The sequence below is a fragment of the Martes martes genome (assembly GCF_963455335.1).
Source record: "Martes martes genome assembly, chromosome: 18".
Classification (NCBI taxonomy): domain Eukaryota; kingdom Metazoa; phylum Chordata; class Mammalia; order Carnivora; family Mustelidae; genus Martes; species Martes martes.
Genome location: NC_137906.1, coordinates 26,745,926 through 26,768,254, shown reverse-complemented (window position 1 = coordinate 26,768,254; position 22,329 = coordinate 26,745,926). Strand labels below are relative to the sequence as shown.

Sequence of the window (22,329 nt, the reverse complement as noted above, 5' to 3'; positions counted from 1 at the left end):
CTATACATGAAATCTCCGTTAGTGCAGAAGTAATGTCTTTTTGCTCATCTTTGTGTCTCGGGCCTCCGGTGGTCCACGCCGGGCACATAGTGGTTCCCAGTGATTACCTGAGTCACTAAGCTGAGGGTTGACTTAGGTCTGACTCGCTCCAAGGTCAGTCTGAGTGACCGCACTCTGCCTCTTTGCAGAAAACTCAAAGAACCTCTTCAGTCATAAGACGAAACTATCAGTCCTGGTTGGGGGTATGAGAAAAACTTAGAGGCCGAAGCTCAGCCAGTACTCAGTATTGTTCGCAGGGTGGTGGCCAAGTGATGTTTTTCTTTTTGTGCTGACACCTTCCTACTTGCTGCCCACAGGGATCCCAAAAGGAACTGTTGAATTTGACTCAACAGGATTATGTGAACCGCATTGAGGAGCTCAACCAGTCGCTGAAGGACGCCTGGGCCTCGGACCAGAAAGTGAAGGCTCTAAAAATAGTCATCCAGGTCAGGTCTAGTGATTTTTTTTTCTTTCCCCAGAATTTCCTATGTAAAACTCCTTTATAGATAATTGAGGTTTTTCACAGGCCTGCCTTCAGGGTCTTACCCTACTTTTTTTCATCTGTTCCATTTTCACATACTTCCTTTGAAGGCCATGATGATGAATCTGTGTTTTTATGAGATGACCGTTTCCAGGACCACCATGTACAGCTGCACAGGTTGTGTACTGCACAATTCCAGGACCTTCAGCTTGGATTACAGAATTAATTATTTCCCCTGGATTGTGCAGTTCCTTGGCCCTGATACATCTGCTGACACATTTATGATTTGTACAAACCAAAGATTGACCATCTGTCATGGGTTTCTTTGATCAGATTTCCGTTGTATTTTTGGGACTTATGGTTGTGTGTCCCTGGTATGTGCATTTTTGGCTCATATCCTGCATAATTACGTGATAAAACATGTTGATGGTGTTAGGAGAGGTACATTTGTTGAATCCTTTTTTTTTTTGGACGAATTTGTTGATCCATGATAGCTCTTGGATCACAAGATCAAATTCTGTAAGGAAAAGAGCTTATTCAGTTTCTTGACCTTTCAGGTCATTGTCTCTTGGCAAAGCATGCTCAGAAGTACACTCATGTGTGCATGACAATTTTCAGAGCAGAGTTCACTTTCTGAAGAGCCATTTCAGTTCAAAAGGACAGTCCTGTCCTTGTTCAGCGTCATGGCAACGTGACATTTGTTTTCTCACCTGTTGATTTGGAGAGAGGGATAGAGCCTGGAAGTCTTGACACTGGGTGGTTGAAGTCTTTTAAGATGACACTTTGAAGAGCAGGTGGATTTTTTTTTCTTTTTTTCTTTTTTTGGTGTTTAATGATAACGGCAAACCTGAGCTCATTTCCCTTCGATCACTGTTGTTAGTTTATAAAGTAAATACTCCCAAAGAAGAGTCCTCTCATCCTTGGTACACGTGATGGGGGTTGCTTGCTGAGTGGCTCAAGTAAAAAAATATTAAACTAACAAGCACTTCTTCAAAGTATTTGTATTGGCAATATCTCCCCATAAAGGGCTGGGGTGTAGAGAACTTGATGTCCAAGAGTTTTTAACATCTGGAGAAGATTTAATCCATGTATCTCAGAGAAGAGAACCATGGAAGTATTTCATTAACTCCACATCTGGTTAATGATAACTATTTTACTTCCGATACTTGAAAGGCTGCTCCTTTAGCCAAAAAAGAATCCAGGGTGGGGGGCAGCGTACAGAGACATGAGCACAGTTCACTTTATTTGCTGTGTAGTAAGGTATTCTGTTGCCTGGTGGTTTTATTGAAATGTATTTCAGTGATTTTTAGGAAGTTACTTAATTATGATACATTTCAGTTTTAAGGCATGTTCTTACCCCCATCCCCCAAATTCCCTCAAGTCTGTTTCCAGTCAGACCCTGACACTTCCAGCCCCAGAAAACCACCGATCTGCTTTCTGACCACAAATTCACCTTCCCCGGAATTTCCTGGGATCATTCAATATGTAATCTTTTGCCTCTGGGTTCTTTAACTTGGCGTCATGTGTGTGAGGTCTGGCCATGCTATAGTATGAATACTTTGTACCTTTTTACTGCTGAGTAGTATTCTGTTGTATAAAGAACCACATTTTACTTATGCATGAACAAGTTGCTGGCCACCGAGGTCATTTCCACTCTGGCTGTTTCAAATGATGCCACCGTGGACATTTGTGTACGAGTCTTTGTGTGGACACATGCTTTCATTTCTCTTGGGTAGATTCCTAGGAGTAAAGTCACGAGTCCTGTGATAAGGGAATATGTAACTTTCTGAGAAATGGCCAAACCATTCTGTGTTTGCATCCCCACCAGCCAGGCGTGAGGGTTCTAGTTCCTCTATATATTTGCCAACACTCACGTTACCGTCTGTCACTTTGATGACAGTCACCCTAGTGGGTTTGAAGTGGTCTCTCACTGGTGGTTTTAATTTGCATTCCGTGGGGATCGATGAGGTTAAGCTGCTTTTCATATGCTCATTGGCCATTTTTATATCTTTGTTAAATGAAAGATTTAATACGACTTGCCCATTTTTAAAACCACATTGAGTTCTTGTGGAGTTGTAACAATTCTTTATCCTTAATAAAAGTTCCTTATCAAGTAGCTGATCTACAAGGATTGTCTCCTAGTCTGTGGCTTGTCTTCATTTTCATAATAGTGTCTTTTGAAGTGGACAAGTTTTTAGTTTTAGCGAAATCTGATTTATCAGTTGTCTCTCTTTTGGCTTATGCTTTTGGAGTTGTAGCTAATCACTCTTTGCATAACCCAAGGTCCTGAGAGTTTCTTTGTTTTCTTCTAGAATCTTTTTTTTTTTTTTTTAAGATTTTATTTAATTAATTATTTTTTTTTAAAGATTTTTTATTTATTTATTTGACAGAGATCACAAGTAGGCAGAGAGGCAGGCAGAGAGAGAGGAGGAAGCAGGCTCCCCGCTGAGCAGAGTCCCTACGCGGGACTCGATCCCAGGACCCTAGGATCATGACCCGAGCCGAAAGCAGAGGCTCCAACCCACTGAGCCACCCAGGTTTTCCTAAGATTTTATTTTTAAGTAATCTCTACACCCAGCGTGGGGCTCAAACTCCCTACCCCAGGATTGAGAGTCGCACGTTCTACCAACTGAGCCAGCCAGGTACCCCTCTTCTAGAGGTTTTATCATTTTAGCTCCTACATCTAGGTTTATGGTCCATTTTGAAGTGATTTTATGTCTAGTATAAGGGTCTAGATTTATTTGTTTCATGTATGGATATCTGGTTGTTTCAGCAGTATTTTTTTTTTAAAGATTTTTTATTTATTTATTTGACAGACAGAGATCACAAGTAGGCAGAGAGGCAGGCAGAGAGAGAAGGAAGCAGGCTCCCCGCTGAGCAGAGAGCCTGATGCGGGGCTCGATCCCAGGACCCTGAGATCATGACCTGAGCCAGAGGCAGAGGCTTAACCCTCTGAGCCACCCAGGCGCCCCTACTTCTGGACTCTTAAATCAATTCCGTATACCTGTGTAAGTCTGTCCTCATGTAGTACCGTGCTGTCTTGATTACCGTAGCTTTATGATAAGTTTTTTTTTTAAGATTTATTTGAGAGAGAGAGGGTGCATGCATGTGAGTACAGTGGGGAGGGGCAGAGGGGGAGGGAGAGAATCATAAGAAGACTCCATGCTGAGCACAGAGCCTGACACGAAACTCAGTCTCACCACCCTGAGATCAGGACCTGCGTCAAAACCAAGAGTCAGACCCTTTATGGACTGCACCACACAGGTGCCCCTATGGTAAATTTTGAAACTGGTTAGTATCAGTCTTTTACCTTGGTTCTTCCCCCCCCCCCGCCCCTCCCCCAAATTATTTTGGCTACCCTGCGTCCTTTGCATTTCTGTGTGATTTTTTAGGATCAGCCTGTCAGTTTCTACCCACTCGGGGGAGTGGGGGATTCTGATGGGAATTGTGTTGGCTTCGTAGGTCAGTTGGAGAGATTTGCCATCTTAACGGTAGTGAGTCTACTGATGCCTAAAATATCATTCTTTCTGTCCATGGACATCTGGTTTTTCCTTTTCTTCTTCCTTCATCGTTACGAACGATGTTGACGTGGTCACTCTTGGACGTGTCTGCTGGCCTCTCTGGAGAGGAGGGCCCATAGCTGCGCGTGCAATTGCTTGGGGGCCGGGTCTGTGCCTCTTGCGCTTGACCGAGCGATGCTGGATGGCTTCCCCGTGCAGCTGTGCCTGTGCGCTCCCAGTAGCAGTGGGGCTGTGTGAGTCCGCTGCCCAGTGTCCTCGAAACGTTTGGTATGAGCAGACTTTCTGTTTTCATTTTTCCAATTGAGGAGGTAATAACATCCTATCGTGTTGTGGTTTTAATTCGCAATTCCCTGATTGTAATAAGATTGAGCCTCTTTTCACGTGTTTATTGGCCGTTGGGGTTTCCTTCTCTCGTAAAGTGGCTTTTGTTGATTCTTCTTGCTCATTTTTTCCGTTAATGTTGTTTGTATTTTTCTTATTTTTAGGATTTTTTTCCCCACGTTGTCTCAGTAGTAATTGTCTTCTGATTAGTCCGCTTGCTTGCTTCTGTCCATCCATCTTCATTTCTTAGTTCATGGCTGTAAGTTACATTTTACTTTATCCTTTTGTTTTGGCTACTTAAATAATATATATTATTCCCCACAATATACATATACACATATATTAATATATTGAATTCACAGAACTGACTCGTGTCCTTGCAGAATGTTGCTAATTGGAAACAAATGGAAAACACCCTTTTAGTATTTTTCCAGCCGTGCTAATCAGTTCCATAGCAAGTGTTTCAGGCAGAGTACGTTCAGGAAGTGTCTGCCACCATGCTTCTCTGCCTCGGCTGGACATCAGAATCCCTTGGGAGCTTTAAAAATGTCTTGTATCTGAGCTGCACCCCAGGCAAGCTTGATCAGAATCTCTGGGAGTGGGACCTAGGTGCTGTTATTTTTAAAAGTTCCCCAGAAGCTTCCAGAGCCAAGAACACATGTTCTGTGGGATGCTCAGTCCATTCAGAGTATGCTGCAGCCAGTGTGTCCTGGGTTCCCGTGCGGCTGTCACTTGCAGCCCTTATCAGAAATACTGATTGCCTGGTGTCTCAGCTGGAGGTTTCGACCAGTAGATTTGGCATGGAGCCAGGGAATCTTTTTTTTTTTTTTTTTTAAATGTGGGCTTGACATCCATTGTGGAGCCGAGCACAGGGGTCGAACTCACAGCCCTGAGATCCAGAGTTGGACACTTGACCGACTGAGCCACCCAGGTGCCCCGAGAATCTGTACTTTTAACACGTACCCTAAGAAGCCTGATTTTTATTTAGGAAACGACACCAAAGCTTTAAAAAACTTGCATCTTCAGGGTGCCTGGGTGACTCAGTTGATTAAGTGACCGCCTTCCACTCAGGTCATGAACCTGGGGTCCTGGGATCGAGTTCCACATTGGGCTCCCTGCTCAGCGGGGAGCCTGCTTCTCCCTCTCCTTCTGCCCCTCCCCCTGCTTGTACTCTTCCTCTCTCTGTCTTCTCTGTGTCAAATAAATAAATAAAATCTTAAAAAAAAAACAAAAAAACCTTGAATCTTCAAAGTAGTGATTTAAAGGGAACTTCAATTTAGGGCACGATTAGGACTTTAACCGTGGACTTAAAAAATTCTGCTTCCTGTTCTCTTGTGTAAAATGTATGTTCTGTGATACCAGCTTGGGAGAAGAATCAGCACACAGATGTTGGGAAGCCCCAGCTGTGTTTAATTTGAAACCTTCTGTTTGAATTCTGTCTTCTTACCTCACCACCGGGCAGTAACCCCTCTCTGAGGGACTCGGGGTAGGAACTCACGAGACGTCACATCCCTAGGAACCGAGGGCTGTGTATTGTAAACAGTCTCTAGGATTCAGAGTTGTTTGCTTTTTCCAAGCCCTGCAATCTCATGGGGCAGTTGTTTAAGTTGGAGCTCACATAAAGGGCATATGAAGAACACAAAACAAGGCATTCGGAAATGGATTTCTACAAGCGTCCAAATGCCACATTTGGTGTCAACACCATTGTTTTAACAGCTTATGTCCCCCCCTGCCCCCCCGCCATAACATTTGGGCTGTAAGAGGATGTTTCACAAATCAGAAAAGTTGTTTGGCTTTAGGCTGTAATACTAGGGAGAAACTTCGTGAATTTAACAATTTAGAAATTGGGTCACAATGCCAAACTGAAAACCCGTATCAGCCTCCCTCTTGATGTGATAGGTGTTATTTCCATTCTCCGCACGCTGGAAATGCGTGTATACTGGAGTCTTTTCTAAACGTTCAGGTATCTTTTGTTTTTAAGTGACATATTTGTATCTAAAGGTCAAACACTGAAATGATAGAATATGGCAAGTTATTTAGTTCCTTGTGCTGACTTTTGTGTTCATAAAGACTTCAGGGCATTAAGTTTTGTTCTCCAAAGAAGAAACAGGATTTTTGTTTCTGGTTATAACAGCTAACTTAGGAGCGCCTGGGTGGCTCAGTGGGTTAAAGCCTCTGCCTTCGGCTCAGGTCATGGTCCCAGGGTCCTGGGATCGAGGCCCACATCAGGCTCTCTGCTCAGCAGGCAGCCGGCTTCCTCCTCCTCTCTCTCTCTGCCTGCCTCTCTGCCTAGTTGTGCTCTCTGTCTGTCAAATAAAACATATAAAATCTAAAAAAAAAAAAAAAAAGCTAACTTAATCTTGGTGTTAGGGCCCTGTTGTGTGGCTGTAGTCTTCCATTAAAAGTTCTGAACATGTCGGGGCACCCAGGGGGTTTAGTCATTAGAGAGTTGAAATCATGATTTCGCTTCAGGTCATGATCACAGGGCCCTGGGATTGAGCATCTGCTTGGGGTTCTCTCTCTTTTGTCTCTGTACCCAGCCTGGCTCACGCTCTTTCTCTCTCTCAAAAAAAAAAAAAAAAAAAAAAAAAGGGACACCTGGGTGGCTCAGTGGGTTAAGCCTCTGCCTTCAGCTTAGGTCATGATCTCAGGGTCCTAGGATTGAGCCCCGCATTGGGTGCTGTGCTCAGCAGGGAGCCTGCTTCCCCCTCTCTCTCTGCCTGCCTCTCTGCCTACTTGTGATCTCTCTCTCTCTCTCTCTCTGTTAAATAAATAAATAAAATCTTAAAAAAAAAAAAGTCTGAAAAATCAGAACATGTCGCTGGCCCGTTGGCGTGAGTGATAGAAGCATAGGGATTGAGCGATTCCCTGTGAAGCCAGGGTGTTCCCAGTGTTGCGTATCATAGTTGGAGAGAAACATGAGCTCTTTGAAGCTTGTCATGTTTCCTTTTAGAGGGAAATTTGGAAGTGAGGATAAATAGTAGATGCTATGGGGATAAAACGTACAGCAAAGGGAATATAGTCAGTGCTTTTGTGATGTTGTTTTATGGTGACAGATGGTGGGCAGAGCATAATGTAGAGTTGTCTAATGCTGTGTTGTACACCTGAAACTAACATTGTGTGTCCACTACACTTCAATTAAAAAAAAAATAGATGCTTGCTTAAGAAACCCTGGAGATGTATGTATGGGTCCTTTCTTTCTTTCTTTCTTTTTTTAAGATTTTATTGATTTATTTGACAGACAGAGATCACAAGTAGGCAGAGAGGCAGGCAGAGAGAGAGGGGAAGCAGGCTCCCCGCTGAGCAGAGAACCTGATGTGGGGCTAGATCCCAGGACCCCGAGCCGAAGGTAGAGGCTTTAACCCACTGAGCCACCCAGGTGCCCCTGTATGGGTCATTTCATAGAAAAGAATGTTGAACAGCCAAGATCATCCTGAGATAAACTAGAGGAAGCCTTGCTGAAGAGCACTTGGAACAAAGTCCAAGTCAACTGTGAGAACACTGGTGGGTGAGGTGTCCTTGACCTCCCCTGGTGACTTTGCCGACCCTCATTCGGTGTATAAGCAAAGATCCTTCTGGATAAGTTTCCTCAGTCCTGTGGCTTTCTAAGAGGGAGGTGGTGGAGTCTTTCATTAGAGGCTCTGTAGTCCGTAGTCTGGCCCCCCCTCTTGTCAAGGGGACAGTGGTTTTGCTTCTGATTACGTCTCCAATGTCTGGCATAGGGCTTGGCACATGGCAAACACCTGCTCACGTTTATAGAAATTAATTTTCCAGGCCTGGAGCATTGCAGCCAAGTCAGACACGACAGAGTGAATTTCCTTTTCTCTTCTCTTTTTTTAGTGTTCAAAGCTTCTTTCGGATACGAGCGTTATTCAGTTCTACCCAAGCAAATTTGTCCTTATCACCGACATACTTGATACATTTGGTAAGTACTAGTCCTGTTCATCTTCCGATCTAGGAAGTAGTTTTTTTTTGATTGTTTGTTTGTTTGTTTTGCCAGAAGCTGGGTAGCAGCATTGCTGTAATTTCTATGGGTTTAAGTAGTTGGGTGAAACATGAGGGAGACTGAACCACCGCCCCGCCCCGCCCCCGCTCATTGACAAGGGGGCTGTTTTTGGGAGAATCTTAAATAATGTGTTCTCTGACTTTCTGAGAGGCCAGTGGAGTGAGCAAGTGAAGTGTGGGGGAGCGTGGGGAGCACACATCCGGTCTAAACCAGCTCCCATCCCTTGACGTGTCACTGTGCCTGGAACTCACTGTGTCAGAACCGACCGTGGCTTCTCTTCCTGGCACCCCCAGTGGGTTTCTGTCCCCGGGAATGGCAGCACCGGGTGTGCCCTGTGCCCGTGCTGGTGATCTGAGGGTCCACTCCCCTGTGCCCCACGTCCAATCCAGTGCCGGGTTCTTCGGTCTCCTGGGTCTCCCTCCCCTTTGTCTGTTTTTATCTGTCTTCACTGAACACCTTAGTCCAAGTCACAGTCCTCTCCTGCCTGGACTGACCACAACAGCTCTCGTGAGGTTTCCTGTCTCATCATGGCCGCCCCTTGTCGCGTGTTCCCCATCCTCAGGAAGGATGATCTAGACTGATGAGAAGAACCTGGGGTCCCTTTGGAGACACAGGAGGACTTTGTGCTCCTTGATGATCATCTGTGGCCAGAGCATCAAGCCAGGCAGCCCTCTGAATTGTATGTGATGTTCAGTGGCAAGGTTCTCCCCAAGAGCTAGCAGACAGAATCGCCTTCTGAGGGCCAGACACCTAGCAGATCAGAACAGAGACATTTGCTTTCTTGCCAAGGAGGGACCAGTGGACTCCCACCCTAGTCTCGCCTGGAGCCCTAGAAAGATCTAATGTGGCAGAAAACAAAGTGTCAAGCAGAGACCGCCACTTACTTCGCAGGAGACCGGTGACTATGTATACTAGCTAGAACAAATGTTATAAAGAAGTCTAATTCTTACTGGTCTTGGGGAAAGGGGGTATTTATTGGCTTAGGTTGAAAAGTCCTGGGGTAGTTTCTGGATTCAGGAACTCAGCGTGTTAGCATTTTCTAGTACGTGCCCTTGGGTTCGCTTCATTCTCAAACTCTCAAAGGCGTCCCCTGCTTGGATCTGTTCTCCTGTTAGTAGTCCCAGGACAAGGGAAGAGCGGCTTTCTTCCAGGCATTCAACCCAAAGTCCCAGAATTCCATCTCCTTGGCCTGGTTGGATCACAAGTCAGTTTCGAGTGATTCTTGCTCTCTGGGGGATGAGTGTGCAGATTATCCAGGCCTGGGTCACCCCAAAGAAGAAAAGTGATGCTGTTGCCAGAAAAAAGGTAGGTGGGAGCTAATTGGACCCCGAGAACAGATGGCCTGGCTTAGCCACGGCCAGTCAGGGTCAGGTGGCCCAGGCGCTGTGCTGAGTACCAAGGCTGTATCAGCAAGAGGAGACAAAAGTCCTCCCCTGTGCAGGGCTTATGTTCTGGCAAAAGGGGATTTGCAAAACAAATGAGTAAACCCATTTGTATGTTCGGGGATGATCAGGGCTCCGGAGGGAAAAAAAAACAAAACAGGAGGGTCAGGGGAATTGAGGGAAGGTGGGGGTGGGGAGGCCGCAGTTGGAGAGAGGGCGGGGATGGTCACGGGAGCGGTCACGGGAGCCCCTGTTGAGACGTCGCTTTTGAGCAAGTAGGAGAGGAGAGATGAGCCACGTGCTCTCTGGGGTAAGGAGGGTGCAGCCACGGGAGGCCGAGGGCAATGGGTGCAAAGCCCCCCGGGGTGGGAGCGCGCCTAGCAGGTTTGAAGAGGCCAGGGTTGGGGTGCGGCTGGAGTGGGGTGTGCCGGAGCTAAGGAGGCTGGAGGTCCTGGCAGGCCTTGTGGGCCATTGGAAGGACTTCCGCTTTGACCCTGAGCACATAAAGAACCCCTGGGAGTGTTAAGGCGAGCAGGGATGTGGTGGGATTTGAGTGGGACAGGCTGCTGGTTGAGACTGTAGGGCGGAGGTGGGGCAGGGAGCTTGGGGCAGGGAGGCCATCGTAGGTAGCACGCACTTCCGGTGGGAGGCCAGGGAGATGGCAGAAATGGAGAGAATGAATGGATTTGCAGGATGGCTGGGTGAGTGAGGCTCTCAGAATAGATACCCAGTCATACGCCCTTTGGGCCTTGACTTGTCCTCGTAGCAGCTTGCCTTCAGCAGCGAGGACATCAGTCAGTGGTCCGGTCCGATTCTCCTGACAGTTGTGTTTCTCATGGTGGGTTAACAGGCCGGCCTTCTGGTTTCCCTCGCCTGCCTCCTGCACATTTCTTCCGCACGAGTCAGCATCCTGAGTGAGACTAGTGCAGGGAAAGCCGATGGATCGGGTTCTACCCTACAGGCCTGCCCGGATGCGGACATTAACCTTGTGAGAATTTGGGGCGGCCCTTCTGCCAGCCGCTGTTGGCGGCATCCCAGTCCCGTCCCTTGGCAGGCTGGGATCCAGCACAGATGCCTGTTCTCGCCTTCTCCCCAGAAATCAGCTGGGCTGAGAGTTGATCAAAGCAGGGATCAACCCTCAACAAATAATGTCCTTGGGCCTGACTCTGTTCTGGGTGCGTTAGAGGTAGTACAGGTCTTCATCACAACCTGTGAGGTGGGGTCTCAGATGACCTCATTTCACAGGTGAGGGGCCCGAGGCACAGAGAAATGAAGAAGCTGGCCCAGGGGAGTGAGTGGCAGAGCTGGGATTCAGGGTTTTCTCTGCCGACAAAGACCTGTTTTGTTTTTTTGTACTTGGCTCACGGGGGAAATGCTGCTCTCCATGAAGAAATCACAAATGCGTGTACGTTTGACCCCGGCAACGTCACCTCTGGGAATTCGTCCTATTTGTGATACCAGAACCCTGGAAACAACCCAGGAGGCCATCACTAGGGGACCAGTTAAACAAATGGGGGTCCGTCCGTAGCCCGGAGCACAGGGAGAGTGCGGGTGTGCTCCGCGTTCCGACGGGGAGAGATCTCTGGGGTATATATGTCGTTGCGTGAGAAAGTCAAGATGTGGAACAGTTGTAGGGTTTGTTCTGTTTTGTGTAAGAGAGGAGGAGAAATTAGAATCCTTGTTCACATTCACTTTTATTTGCCTGAAGAAACATTTAGGAGGATGTCCAAGAAATTCCATAGAGGTGGGAGTCCTCCGAGGCCACTGGGGGGCCGTGGAGTGGGTGGGGATGGGCCAGAGTGAAACTTCCCTTAGTACCTTTTTTGGGTTTTGAATCAGGGGATTGGTTTTCTTTTTTAAAACCAAACATTGAAATGAGGTACCGGCTTTCGATACCCTTCTCCTTCTTCCACGTCCAGACAGTGCTCTGGAGTCTCTCTGCCCACGTCCCATGCCTGCGTGTCCTGTTCCAGAGTTGTGAGCACCTGAGCCTCAGTTTCTTCCCCTGTAAAATGGGCATAATAGATCCTGCCTTCGGGGGGGCTTCTGGAGGGAATTAAGAGAATGCGTCAGAGGCAGATAACGGTTTTCCTCTTCGGGAGTTGGCTGGCAGGATCAGTGTAAGCAACTTTGAACAGTGCCTGGTACAGAGTAAAGACTCAGAAAATTATTCATCTATTTTAGTGTTCTTGATTTATAAGATGGTGAGTCAGGACAGGAAATGAATCTAGAGTCAGGTATTATTTCTCAAGACTGTTGTCCACTGACCTAACAAGGGAAAAAAAAATTCGCCAAACTCGTTTGGCCAAAAATGATTTTGTAGTTAAAGGCCCCTTAGCATAGGAAGGTACACTATAAAAAATGTGGTTTTAGAGGGATGGCAGGCTTTTGGGGGAGGAAGTAGAGGCGTTTTGTGCTCTTGAATCTGGTCCACAGAGTGTAGGAGGTGAGAGATGACCAGCGTGGCTTGCTGTGTGATGGCCTGAGGTAAGATTCTGTGCAGTCCCAATGCTGTTCTGTGGTCCTCTTGGAGGAGTCCCATCATGGCTCCAGGTGTGGCTGCAGTGGGTGCTCGTGGCCCCAGGTAAGGAAAGCACTTCCTGCCAGGCTGAAGAAGGCAGGTGGCTTTGAGAACTGGGGTTTATTTCCTGAAGTCTCCTGGGAGCTCGTCGGTTGAACTGTTGGTGTAGAGCAGGGCTTTTCATCCTTGGCTGCACACTTGGGGGGGCTTTAAAAACCCTCCCAATGGTCAAGCGGCACCCCAGATATTTTCTTTTTCTTTCTTTTTTTTTTTTTTGAAGATTTTATTTATTTATTTGACAGAAAGAGAGATCACAAGCGGGCAGAGAGGCAGGCAGAGAGAGAGGAGGAAGCAGGCTCCCTGCTGAGCAGAGAGCCTGATGCAGGGCTTGATCCCAGGACCCTGGGATCATGACCTGAGCCGAAGGCAGAGGCTTTAACCCACTGAGCCACTCAGGCGTCCTCCAGATATTTTCTATCAGAACTTCTGGGGACAGACACAGGCACCAGCCTATTTTCAGGAGCCCCGGGTGCTTTGAGTGTTTCTCCGAGGTTGGGGACCGCTGGGTTACAGGGAAGTGGGGGGCTTGTCACTTTCTAGAGATTCCCACACCCAAGGCAGGTTTTAGCTCAGAGACCCGTGGTGCTTGTCTGAATCCATGGTTCTCAGCTCAAGTGCAAACAGGAATTCCCTGGCGAGGTTATCCAAAATTCATATTCCTAGTCCCCACCCTCCAAAATACTGGTTTTCGCTAGCTCTGAGGTGGGCCCCGGGAATGTGCCTTTCCAACAAGCGTCTTTACGTGGCTGTAATGTAAGTAGCGCACGCTGGGAGAGGCATCCAGACGGCTCCTCTTCGCTTGGATGGCTTCCTGCCCTTTGTCCTAGCCTTGTGTCGTTTCTTGGTGAACTCATTTGACTTCACATTCTTAGAACTTCCTTTTTCTTTCCCCGTGTGAGGACAGGCTGTGTGATTCTTAACTTCCTTGAATGATGGCTTTGCGGGGGGGAGAGGGGGGAGGAAAAACCAATACACATGAGCTCAGGGAAATACTTTGGATACTAAAGGTGATTTGAAAGACTCCAGGAAGGGACTAGAACTATAATTCTTATCCCTTCCATGTTGACAGTATTTTCTAAAATAATAGACAAAATAAATAAAGCTTTTAGTGCTAGATTAAGGGGTGGCTTGTGGGCCAAGTCTGCCCTGCCCACTTGTTTTTGTAAATAAAGTTTTATTATTATGACTGGAACATAACCAGCCACATCCATTTGTTTATACATGGCCTAGGATTGCTTTCCAGCTACAACAGCAGATTCGAATAGATACAGCAGTGACCTATGACCCACATCACCTTTATTTATGCATCTAGCAAGTACTCAGCGTCCAGCGTCCAGGACGCTCCAGGCCCCGGTCTTAGTATTGGGAATATATCCGTGGACAGAACAGACACACATTTCTACCCTTGTAGTTTCAACTACCCTTCAGCTACCCTTGCTAGTTGAATCTCAAATTTCTTTCTTTCTTTCTTTTTTTTTTTTAAAGATTTTATTTATTTATTTATTTGACAGAGATCACAAGTAAGCAGAGAAGCAGGCAGAGAGAGAGGAGGAAGCAGGCTCCCTGCTGAGCAGAGAGCCTGATGTGGGGCTCGATCCCAGGGTTCTGGGATCATGACCTGAGCCGAAGGCAGAGGCTTTAACCCACTGAGCCACCCAGGTGCCCCTGAATCTCAAATTTCGTTGCTTCTGGGCACCAGGCAGATCACATAAACGACAACCTCCTGGGTGGTACAGATGCCATTTGAGGGGTCAGTTACTAATTTGTTGTAGCTCATTTTTTTTTTTTCTTAAAGAGACTTCTTTTTTTTTTTTTTTTTTTTTTTTTAAGATTTTATTTATTTATTTGAGAGCAAGCACATGCAGGGGAACAGCAGGGAGAGGAAGAAGCAGGCTTCACACTGAGCAAGGAGCCTGATGCTGGACTCGATCCCAGGACTCCGGGATCATGGCCTGAGCCGAAAGCAGCTGCTTAACCAACTGAGCCACCCGGGCGCCCCTGTCATAGCTCATTTTTATCCTGTAGGGATATGGGCCATTTTAAGCACATCATTTGTGAAGAAGCAAGAAATTGGGTTTTTCACATGAATGAAAGTTTTTTACCTGTTAACAATTAATTTAAAAAAAAAGTGTTAAAGCGCTTTGTGGGCCAAACAAAATGGATCCGTGGCTGGGTTCACCCCCAAGCTGCCTACCTACAGCCTCTGGCTTAGAAGTAGAACGTGGACTGTTCGGTATTAAGCGAATGGAGGTGTCTGAGGTCCCCTTGGCCTTAAGTGTCCCTCTCTAAAGGGAGAAGGATGACTTCCCTGCCTCACAGAAAGTCCCCTCATTTTATTAAAAACAGAAACAAAAGAAATGTGGCTTACAATTTGTACCACTAGATGGCAGCAAATGATAACAAGTTAAAGTGCTCTGGGACCAGCCCCCTCTGTCCCTAATTAACAAACGTTTATTTAGTGTTCGCTCCTGAGGAGGGGGATGCTAACACCATCTGTCCTTTTCTCCCCAGGAAAGCTCGTGTATGAGCGCATCTTCTCCATGTGTGTGGATAACCGCAGCGTCTTACCAGGTAATGTCAGAGCTGTTCCACGGATTCTGTTCTGCCCTGGAGTTGTGATTAGAACGTTTCTATCAAGTCGGGATTTACGGAGACTCAGTAGAAGATTTATTTTGTTTTTGGTGTGTTAAAAGTAGAAGAAACAACTTGGCAGATTTCTGATCATCTCAGTTTTCTTAAAAAAACAAAACAAAACATGAGAAGGTTTTCAAATGGCCAGGCTAAGAATTTGGGCAAGTAATTTGAATCCGTGAAAATGAAAAGGCACTACAGCTAGATTTAGCTGATTTTTTTTTTTAATATTTTATTTATTTGTCAGAGAGAGAGAGAGAGAGAGAGCGCGTGCGCGCACAAGTGGGCAGAGTGGCATGCAGAGGTGGAGAGAGAAGCAGGCTTCCTGCCAAGCAAGGAGCCCAATGCGGGACTCGATCCCAGGACCCTGGGATCATGACCCGAGCTGAAGGTAGCGGCTTAACCGACTGAGCCACCCAAGTGTCCCTCAGCTGATCTTTTATACCAACTTAAATTCCTCCACTGCTTGACATTTTTTCCCTGCATATCTCTCCTGAGAAGCAAATTGCAGAAACCAACTTTATATATACTAAAGAACGATGGCAAAGAAATCAATAACAGATACTTTGCATTTACAGTCTGTGCTTAAGTGATGTGAGCATTAAATTTATTGCCAATCCATTTTAAAATCTCAGGGGGTTATAATGGAACAGCTTGATTATGAATCCCTGTTGTCACATAAATGATGACGATGTCTCTGGCAATGTGGGACTCTCAGCAGTAGCCTCTCTTACCTCTCGTCCCTCCTTTCAAGTTCCCAGAGCTGCTGTAAGGAAACGTTCTCATCCACACAAGTTTCGACAACGAGCTTGTCCCCACTGCTCCTGCTCTCAGCCAGATGATGGCGTTTGCCACCATAACCCATAATTGACCTGTTCACTTACTCATTAATTCTTTTGTCCATCTCTGTGTCTGTTATTTTTAAAATGATTTAGTACAGCTGTTTCTCAAAAAGAGAAAGGACTCCACAGACCTTTGGGGCTGGAAGAGTCATCTGCCATCAGATGAGCAAACCCATGGGGGAAGAGCCAAGGACTTGCCCACGGCTGTCTCCAGCTCATGGGAGCCTTGCTCTTAGGGGAGCTCCGTGCCATCCAACATGGCAGCCACTGGTCACGTGGGGCATGTGAGATTTGGCCAGTACAAATGGAGGGTGTGATGTGTGTATAAAAACACACTGGATTTCAGAGACTTAAAAGACCATGAAGTATCTCACCGATTTTTTAAAATCGATCGCATGTTGAAATGACATTTTGGATGAGTTGGGTTAAATGAAGCATTATTTATTTATTTATTTATTTATTTATTTGACAGAGAGAGAGAGAGAGAGAGAGAGATCATAAGTAGGCAGAGAGGCAGGCAGAGAGAGGAAGGGAAGCAGGCTCCCTGCCAAGCAGAGAGCCTGATGCGGGACTCGATCCCAGGACCCTGAGATCATGACCTGAGCCAAAGGCAGAAGCTTAACCCACTGAGTCACCCAGGCGCCCCAAATGAAGCTTTTTATTAAGATTTAATTTGTTTTATCTCTTTGAACATGGCTCACGCGATATTTCTGTTGGTTGGTGCTGCTCTAGAGCCTCCCCTCCACCACATCACGTCTGTGATGTTACTAACAGCTCCTCCCATGTCCTAAGGCATCTCAAGATTGAGAGGCAGTGAGCCTGGAGAGGGAGGCAGGGGCCACCTTGAATGCAGAGGCCTTCTCTGTCAACTTCAAGGATCTGGGAAATCTAGGAACACCTATTTATTTATTAACAACTTTTTGAAAAGATTTTATTTATTTGTCAGAGAGACAGCACACAAGCAGGCAGAGTGGCAGGCAGAGGCAGGGAGAGAAAGAAGGAGGCTCCCTGCTGAGCAAGGAGCCCATGTGGGACTCGATCCCAGGACCCTGGGACCATGATTGGAGCTGAAGGCAGCGACTTAACCAACTGAGCCACCCAGGCGTCCCTAGGTGCACCTATTTAATTTAAGCTTGCCAACTTATGTGCCATACAAGTAAGCAGCAGTAAATGCTCACCTATGAGCAGAATTAAACCCAAATAGTTATTTTTTTTGTGGCTACAACGGTATTGTTTTTTATTTTTATATATATATTTTTAAAGATTTTATTTATCCATTTGTCAGAGAAAGAGGGAGAGCACGAGGGAGAGCACAAGCAGGGGGAGGGGCAGAGGGAGAGGCACACTCCCCACTGAGCAAGGAACCCAATGTGGGACCCTGGGATCATGGCCCGAGCCAAAGGCAGACGCTTAACTGACTGAGCCACCCAGGCATCCCAACAGTATTGTTTTTTAATGATTTTATTTTTAAGTCATCTCTACATCCAGTATGGGTCTTGAACTCCTAACCCTAAGATCAAGAGTCACATGCTCCACTGACTGAGCTAGTCAGGTGCCCCTCCAACAGCATTTCCCACCCTCCAAAATATTTATTTATTTAAGAGAGGTGGGCAGAGGAAGAGGAAGAAGGGGAGAGAGAGAGAGAAAATCTCAAGCAGACTCCCCACTGAGTACGGAGCCTGACCTGGGGCTTGATCTCATGACCCGGAGACCATGACCTGAGCTGAAATCAAGAGTCGGTTGCCCAACCAGCTGAGCCACCCAGGCGCCCCTCCACCAGCATTTTTAAAAGTGCTTTTTAATACACAGTCTACCACTTTTCTATTGTTGTGCACCAAACCACATAAGAATATTGTTACCTGTCTAATCCCCAGAGACCTTCGAGTTTACATCTCCTGCAATAACTTTCCTTCCTCGTAATTTTCACTAAATATGCAAACAATATTTTAGAGCCAACTAAGGAAAAATTACTAACAGCCTCCTACCTAAACTATGAAAGTTCAAGATAAAAGACTATTTTCATATTCATTTCTAGTCCTTGTCTAAATTTATTAATTAGCACTTTTCTCACAGAAACTCTTCCTTCCCCAGTACCTTTTTTTTTTTTTTTTTTTACCTTGAGCGATGCGAATCGGGCTTTTGTTTTTCTTGAAAATAGTTTCCTAATTTTTTTTTCTTTCAGTGAAAGTCCTTCGTCTGCACGTAGTGTTTTCTGGTTCCAAGAACCTGAGGGGGAAAAGGGCAACTTTCTCTCAGAAATGTCAGAGATTTGGGGGGATGTCTCTTAACAATAATTATGAAGAAAGCTTTCGAAATCTACTGTGTGGAATTCTGCCTGAAGAGATTATGTACAGAGGGGAACTGGTGGTGTGTGTGCTCATTCTTTCCAGTTGAATCAAGTTCTGACTGGTGAATTTAATTTTTGAGCCCTTCACCTTCAGGAATTTGAACTGAGGCATACAGACCTATTGGATGAGTTTAGAAGGATACGGGTGCCCTTTGGGTTCATGAACAGAACGTACTACTGTATGTGGTAGTTTTTCCCCTGCCATCTCTTAATCCAGCATATGTGTGCAGAGACGATCCAGTCTAAGAGATAAAGTAATTTCATTTCCATCTTACGAGAGAGAACTTGGGTTTGTCGTGTCGTGGCTGTTGTCACCTGTAGGCATTCCAGTCTTTGGTTTCTCCCCATGGCTGATGGAGGCTGCACCCAGAGAAGCAGCGTCCTTAACTGACCTGGCCTCTGAGGCGAGACCGAGATGACTTCCCTATATGCACTGTTACGTAAAGAGACCTCTCGCTCCAAGGGTGGAGACTTGGCAGAGGAAAGAGAACTAGACTCGCTGGTCTCCTCCCTCCTCCTAAAATATCCACAGAAGTTCAGGGTTGAAAAAAGAAGCACCATAAAAGAAAAATAAGTGGGATTAGGAGGAAGAATCTTTGCTTTTTGGTACATTGACGTCTCTGAATTAATTTCCACCTTCTGAATTCATTCTCCATGTAGGCAGCCCAGGTGGTAAAGTATAAGTCATGTCCTGTGAGGCCATTCCTCTGCCCAGAGCCCTTCGTTTATGTTGCGCCTAGAAAAACTCTCCAACTCCTTACCAAGGCTGCAGCCCTATATGACTTGGCACGTGGTGCCTGCTTCTCTCCTTCCTGCTTGCCCCGTCGGCTTGCTTTTTTCTTCTTTGACACCATCCAGAGGTCCTGTCTACCTCAGGACCTTTGCACTTGATGTTTCCTGGAACACATTTCCTCCACATGTAAACATGGCTGTCTCCGTGTTGTAATTCAGGGCTTAGCTCAAATGCCACTTACTGGGACCACCAGAGCCTACTGGGGACCACCCTGTCTAATGAAACTGCACCCCCAAAGTCACTGTCAAGTCTAATACTTAGTGTTATGTCTTTCATAGTATGGGCTGTTACTGGATACTGCCTCATTTGTTTGCTTGCTTTCTTATACTTTCCAAGGTTCATTATGTTGTTCCCTCCCCTGGAATATAAGCTTCATGAGCGCGGGGGCTGTCTTATGTATTGTTATCTCTTGAGAGCCTAGAATACTACTTTTAGTCGGTTCTTTAAACATTTGTGTTGAGCAAATGAAGCACAGGAATGTAAGATTTATTTTGCTACAGGATTTTAATTAATTTTTATTTTTTGAGTGAGCTCTATGCCCAACCTGGGGGCTTCAGCTCACGACCCCAAGGTGAAGAGTTCTAGTGATCTAGTGACCGAGCCAGCCGGGCACCCCACTTTGCTCCAAGATTTTAAAGTCCTGCCTGACATTGTTTTCTCTTTAATGATCTCCTGAGCTGGAAGGAAAGCCATGTGCACATTGTTGTATAGTTTACAGGCGATGTGGACGCCCAGGACAGCTTGCTTTTCTGTGTCCCCAGGGTCTCTCGAGTCCAGCTGTGGGCTTCAGCAGACAAGGCTATTGTCGGGGCTGGTGGGTTATAGCTTACAGGGATGCCAGCTCTCTTCTGAGTCGCCATTCCCTCATCTGTAAAGTGAAGGGTTTTTTTGTTTATTTGTTTTTTAAAGATTTTATTTACTTATTTGGCAGACAGAGATCACAAGTAGGCAGAGAGGCAGGCGGGGGGTGGGGGGAAGCAGGCTCCCCACTGAGCAGAGAGCCCAATGCGGGGCTCGATCCCAGAACCCTGGGATCATGACCTGAGCCGAAGGCAGAGGCTTAACCCACTGAGCCACCCAGGTGCCCCAAAGCGAGAGGTTTTATTAGATGATCTTAGAGACTTATTTTTGCTTTTAGGTTTCAGGTCCCATGATCCCGTCATATGAAGGGAAATTAATCCCACCCGTCCTTTTTCCACAAAGCACGATTGACAAATGAATTTAAGAATAACCCTTATCTTTTCCTGTCTGGATCTCTTGGAACTTGAGAAAAAAAAAAAAGAAAAGAAAAAGCAGTTACTTTTAAGTGGGCGGGTTTAGGGCAGGAAAGGGGAAATGGTAATTTCCTTTCCCTTTGGAACTGGCAAGTGAGTAGTTCTTGAATGAATGAAGCATTCTATAACATCCAAAAATAAATCCTTGAGATTGCACTTCCAAATTATCTGCAGTTGTGATTAGTGACTGTTCTCTGCTAGGAGGTACCTGGAGGTTTATCTTTTTGCTGATTCCGTCGGAATTTCGATCACTTTAATCGTGTGCCACCAAGTTGCAGGAAGCAGAATTGGGGACGAAAGATGACTGTGCACAGCAGAGATGAGGGCAGCAAGCTAGAATTCGTTGGTTGTCTCCTAAAGTGATTAACGTCTCCCCCTTTGATTGATTTTTTTTTTTTTAATTTTAAGTAAACTGTGCCATACCTCGCTGTGGGGATGGCCGCGTGCCCAGCAGAAAAGGGACAGGTCTGTTAATGAAGAGGAAGAGGACAGATAGTGGGGGAAACTGGCAGTTTTGCCTTAAGATGACTCACGTGTTGGAAGGAGTATCGAGCTGGTGGCCTGACTGATAGGTTTCCACCGCAGGGCTTTGATTTACCTGGCCCAGGTGATATTTAGAGTACAAGCTCGGATCACGGGTCAGGTGACACTTGCAGGTTTCCGAAGCATCTGGAATTCCCAACTGTTTGGTCATGGTTCTGGTGGGTGTACCAAGAATCTTGGGGTTCCGTGAGAGGCTGTGGGGCTGGACTGCCTGGGTTGAATCGCAGCTCTGACTTTTGCTTGCTGTGTGCCCTAGCCATCTCTGTGCCTTGGTCTCTGCATCTGTCACAGTAAAATAAAGCTCAGGTCCTGATCTCAGGGTCCTGGGATCGAGTCCCGCGCTGGTCTGCCCACTCAGCCGGGAGTCTGCTTCTCCCTCTCCGTTTCCCTCTGCCCTTCCCTGCACACCCCCACCCCCCACCCGTGCTCTCTCTTTCTCTAATAAATAAGTAAAATCTTGAAAAGAAGTAGGTACTGTGGAGGGATGTTATGGACATGAGGTGAATTACCTGTTTCCTAATAATATTTGGAAGGAAAGATCTAAAAGAACTGGGGAGGCCACCCCTTCTTGTCCACTGAAACATTCTCCTGTCTCAGGGCCCAGAGCAGCTGTACCAGACCCTGATGGATACTGTTTTTGCGTTTCAGATCACTTCTCTCCAGAGAATGTCAATGACACGGCCAAAGAAACATGCTTAAATTGGTTTTTCAAGATTGCTTCCATCAGAGAACTCATTCCAAGATTGTATCCTTTTTTTTTTTTTTTTTTTTGTCTTTGTCTGATGATTTTAAAGATAGGCTGAAAGAGTTGCACCATTAATAGAAGCCATGTGATGGGACGCCCTGAAATTCCTGTTAAAAATTTGGTCCTGTTACGGTTGCTAGCCTGAGAATCCAGGGTTAGCCACGCTGTCGGAGCCTTTGGACTGCGCTCTCCCCAAATAGTGTTCTGTTTTTTTGCTTTGAATATGATGCCATGTACCAGACTTTTGTTTCCCAGAGGAACATTCCCACATTAATTCTCTCAATTAAAATGCTTCATCTTTATGTGTTTTCTCTGGTTCCCGAAACTTGAAAGGAACAGGGTCAGGCTTCTCTGCACAGATGCCAGTTCTGGAGAACAGAGAGTTTGACTTACACACAAATGAATCTTGGTTATCTAAAGTTCGTTCTTTCCCCATAAAACCTCGAGGGGAGAAGCTCAAAATGCAGTTTAAACTGTAACATGCAACCGTGAATCAGCATGTAATTTTTCCCCCACCAAAATGTATTTTCAGTAAGTATGAAGCCTTGAAAACCAGCTATGGAAACCATGAGCTGTTAGCTAACGCAGTTCTCTGGCTGCTGAGAGCCGTCGTGGGCCCCCCATCCTAAAGTCATGCTAAGTCCTGCTCATGAGTGGTCTAGTCTTTTTGCCACAGGGAACAGGCCGTCTGGAAAACGTCTTCCTTAACGGGATGTTTTCGTAGTTACGTGGAAGCATCCATCCTGAAGTGTAACAAGTTCCTCTCCAAGACGTAAGGCTCCTCTTCAGTGTCTAGAACCGTAACATTTCCAGGGAATCTCCC

At 46.1% G+C, this 22,329-nt stretch overlaps 1 protein-coding gene across 1 annotated transcript in view; it reads left to right on the top strand.

Annotated features, from left to right (window-relative positions):
- Nucleotides 1–22,329, top strand: part of VPS35L (VPS35 endosomal protein sorting factor like) — a 117,228-nt gene that overhangs the window by 18,823 nt on the left and 76,076 nt on the right. The window contains exons 7-11 of the mRNA XM_080830946.1: nucleotides 357–485; nucleotides 8,203–8,287; nucleotides 14,843–14,902; nucleotides 21,410–21,506; nucleotides 22,231–22,278. Of these exons, the coding sequence (XP_080687072.1) occupies nucleotides 357–485; nucleotides 8,203–8,287; nucleotides 14,843–14,902; nucleotides 21,410–21,506; nucleotides 22,231–22,278 (419 nt within the window). The remainder of the gene's footprint in view (nucleotides 1–356; nucleotides 486–8,202; nucleotides 8,288–14,842; nucleotides 14,903–21,409; nucleotides 21,507–22,230; nucleotides 22,279–22,329) is intronic.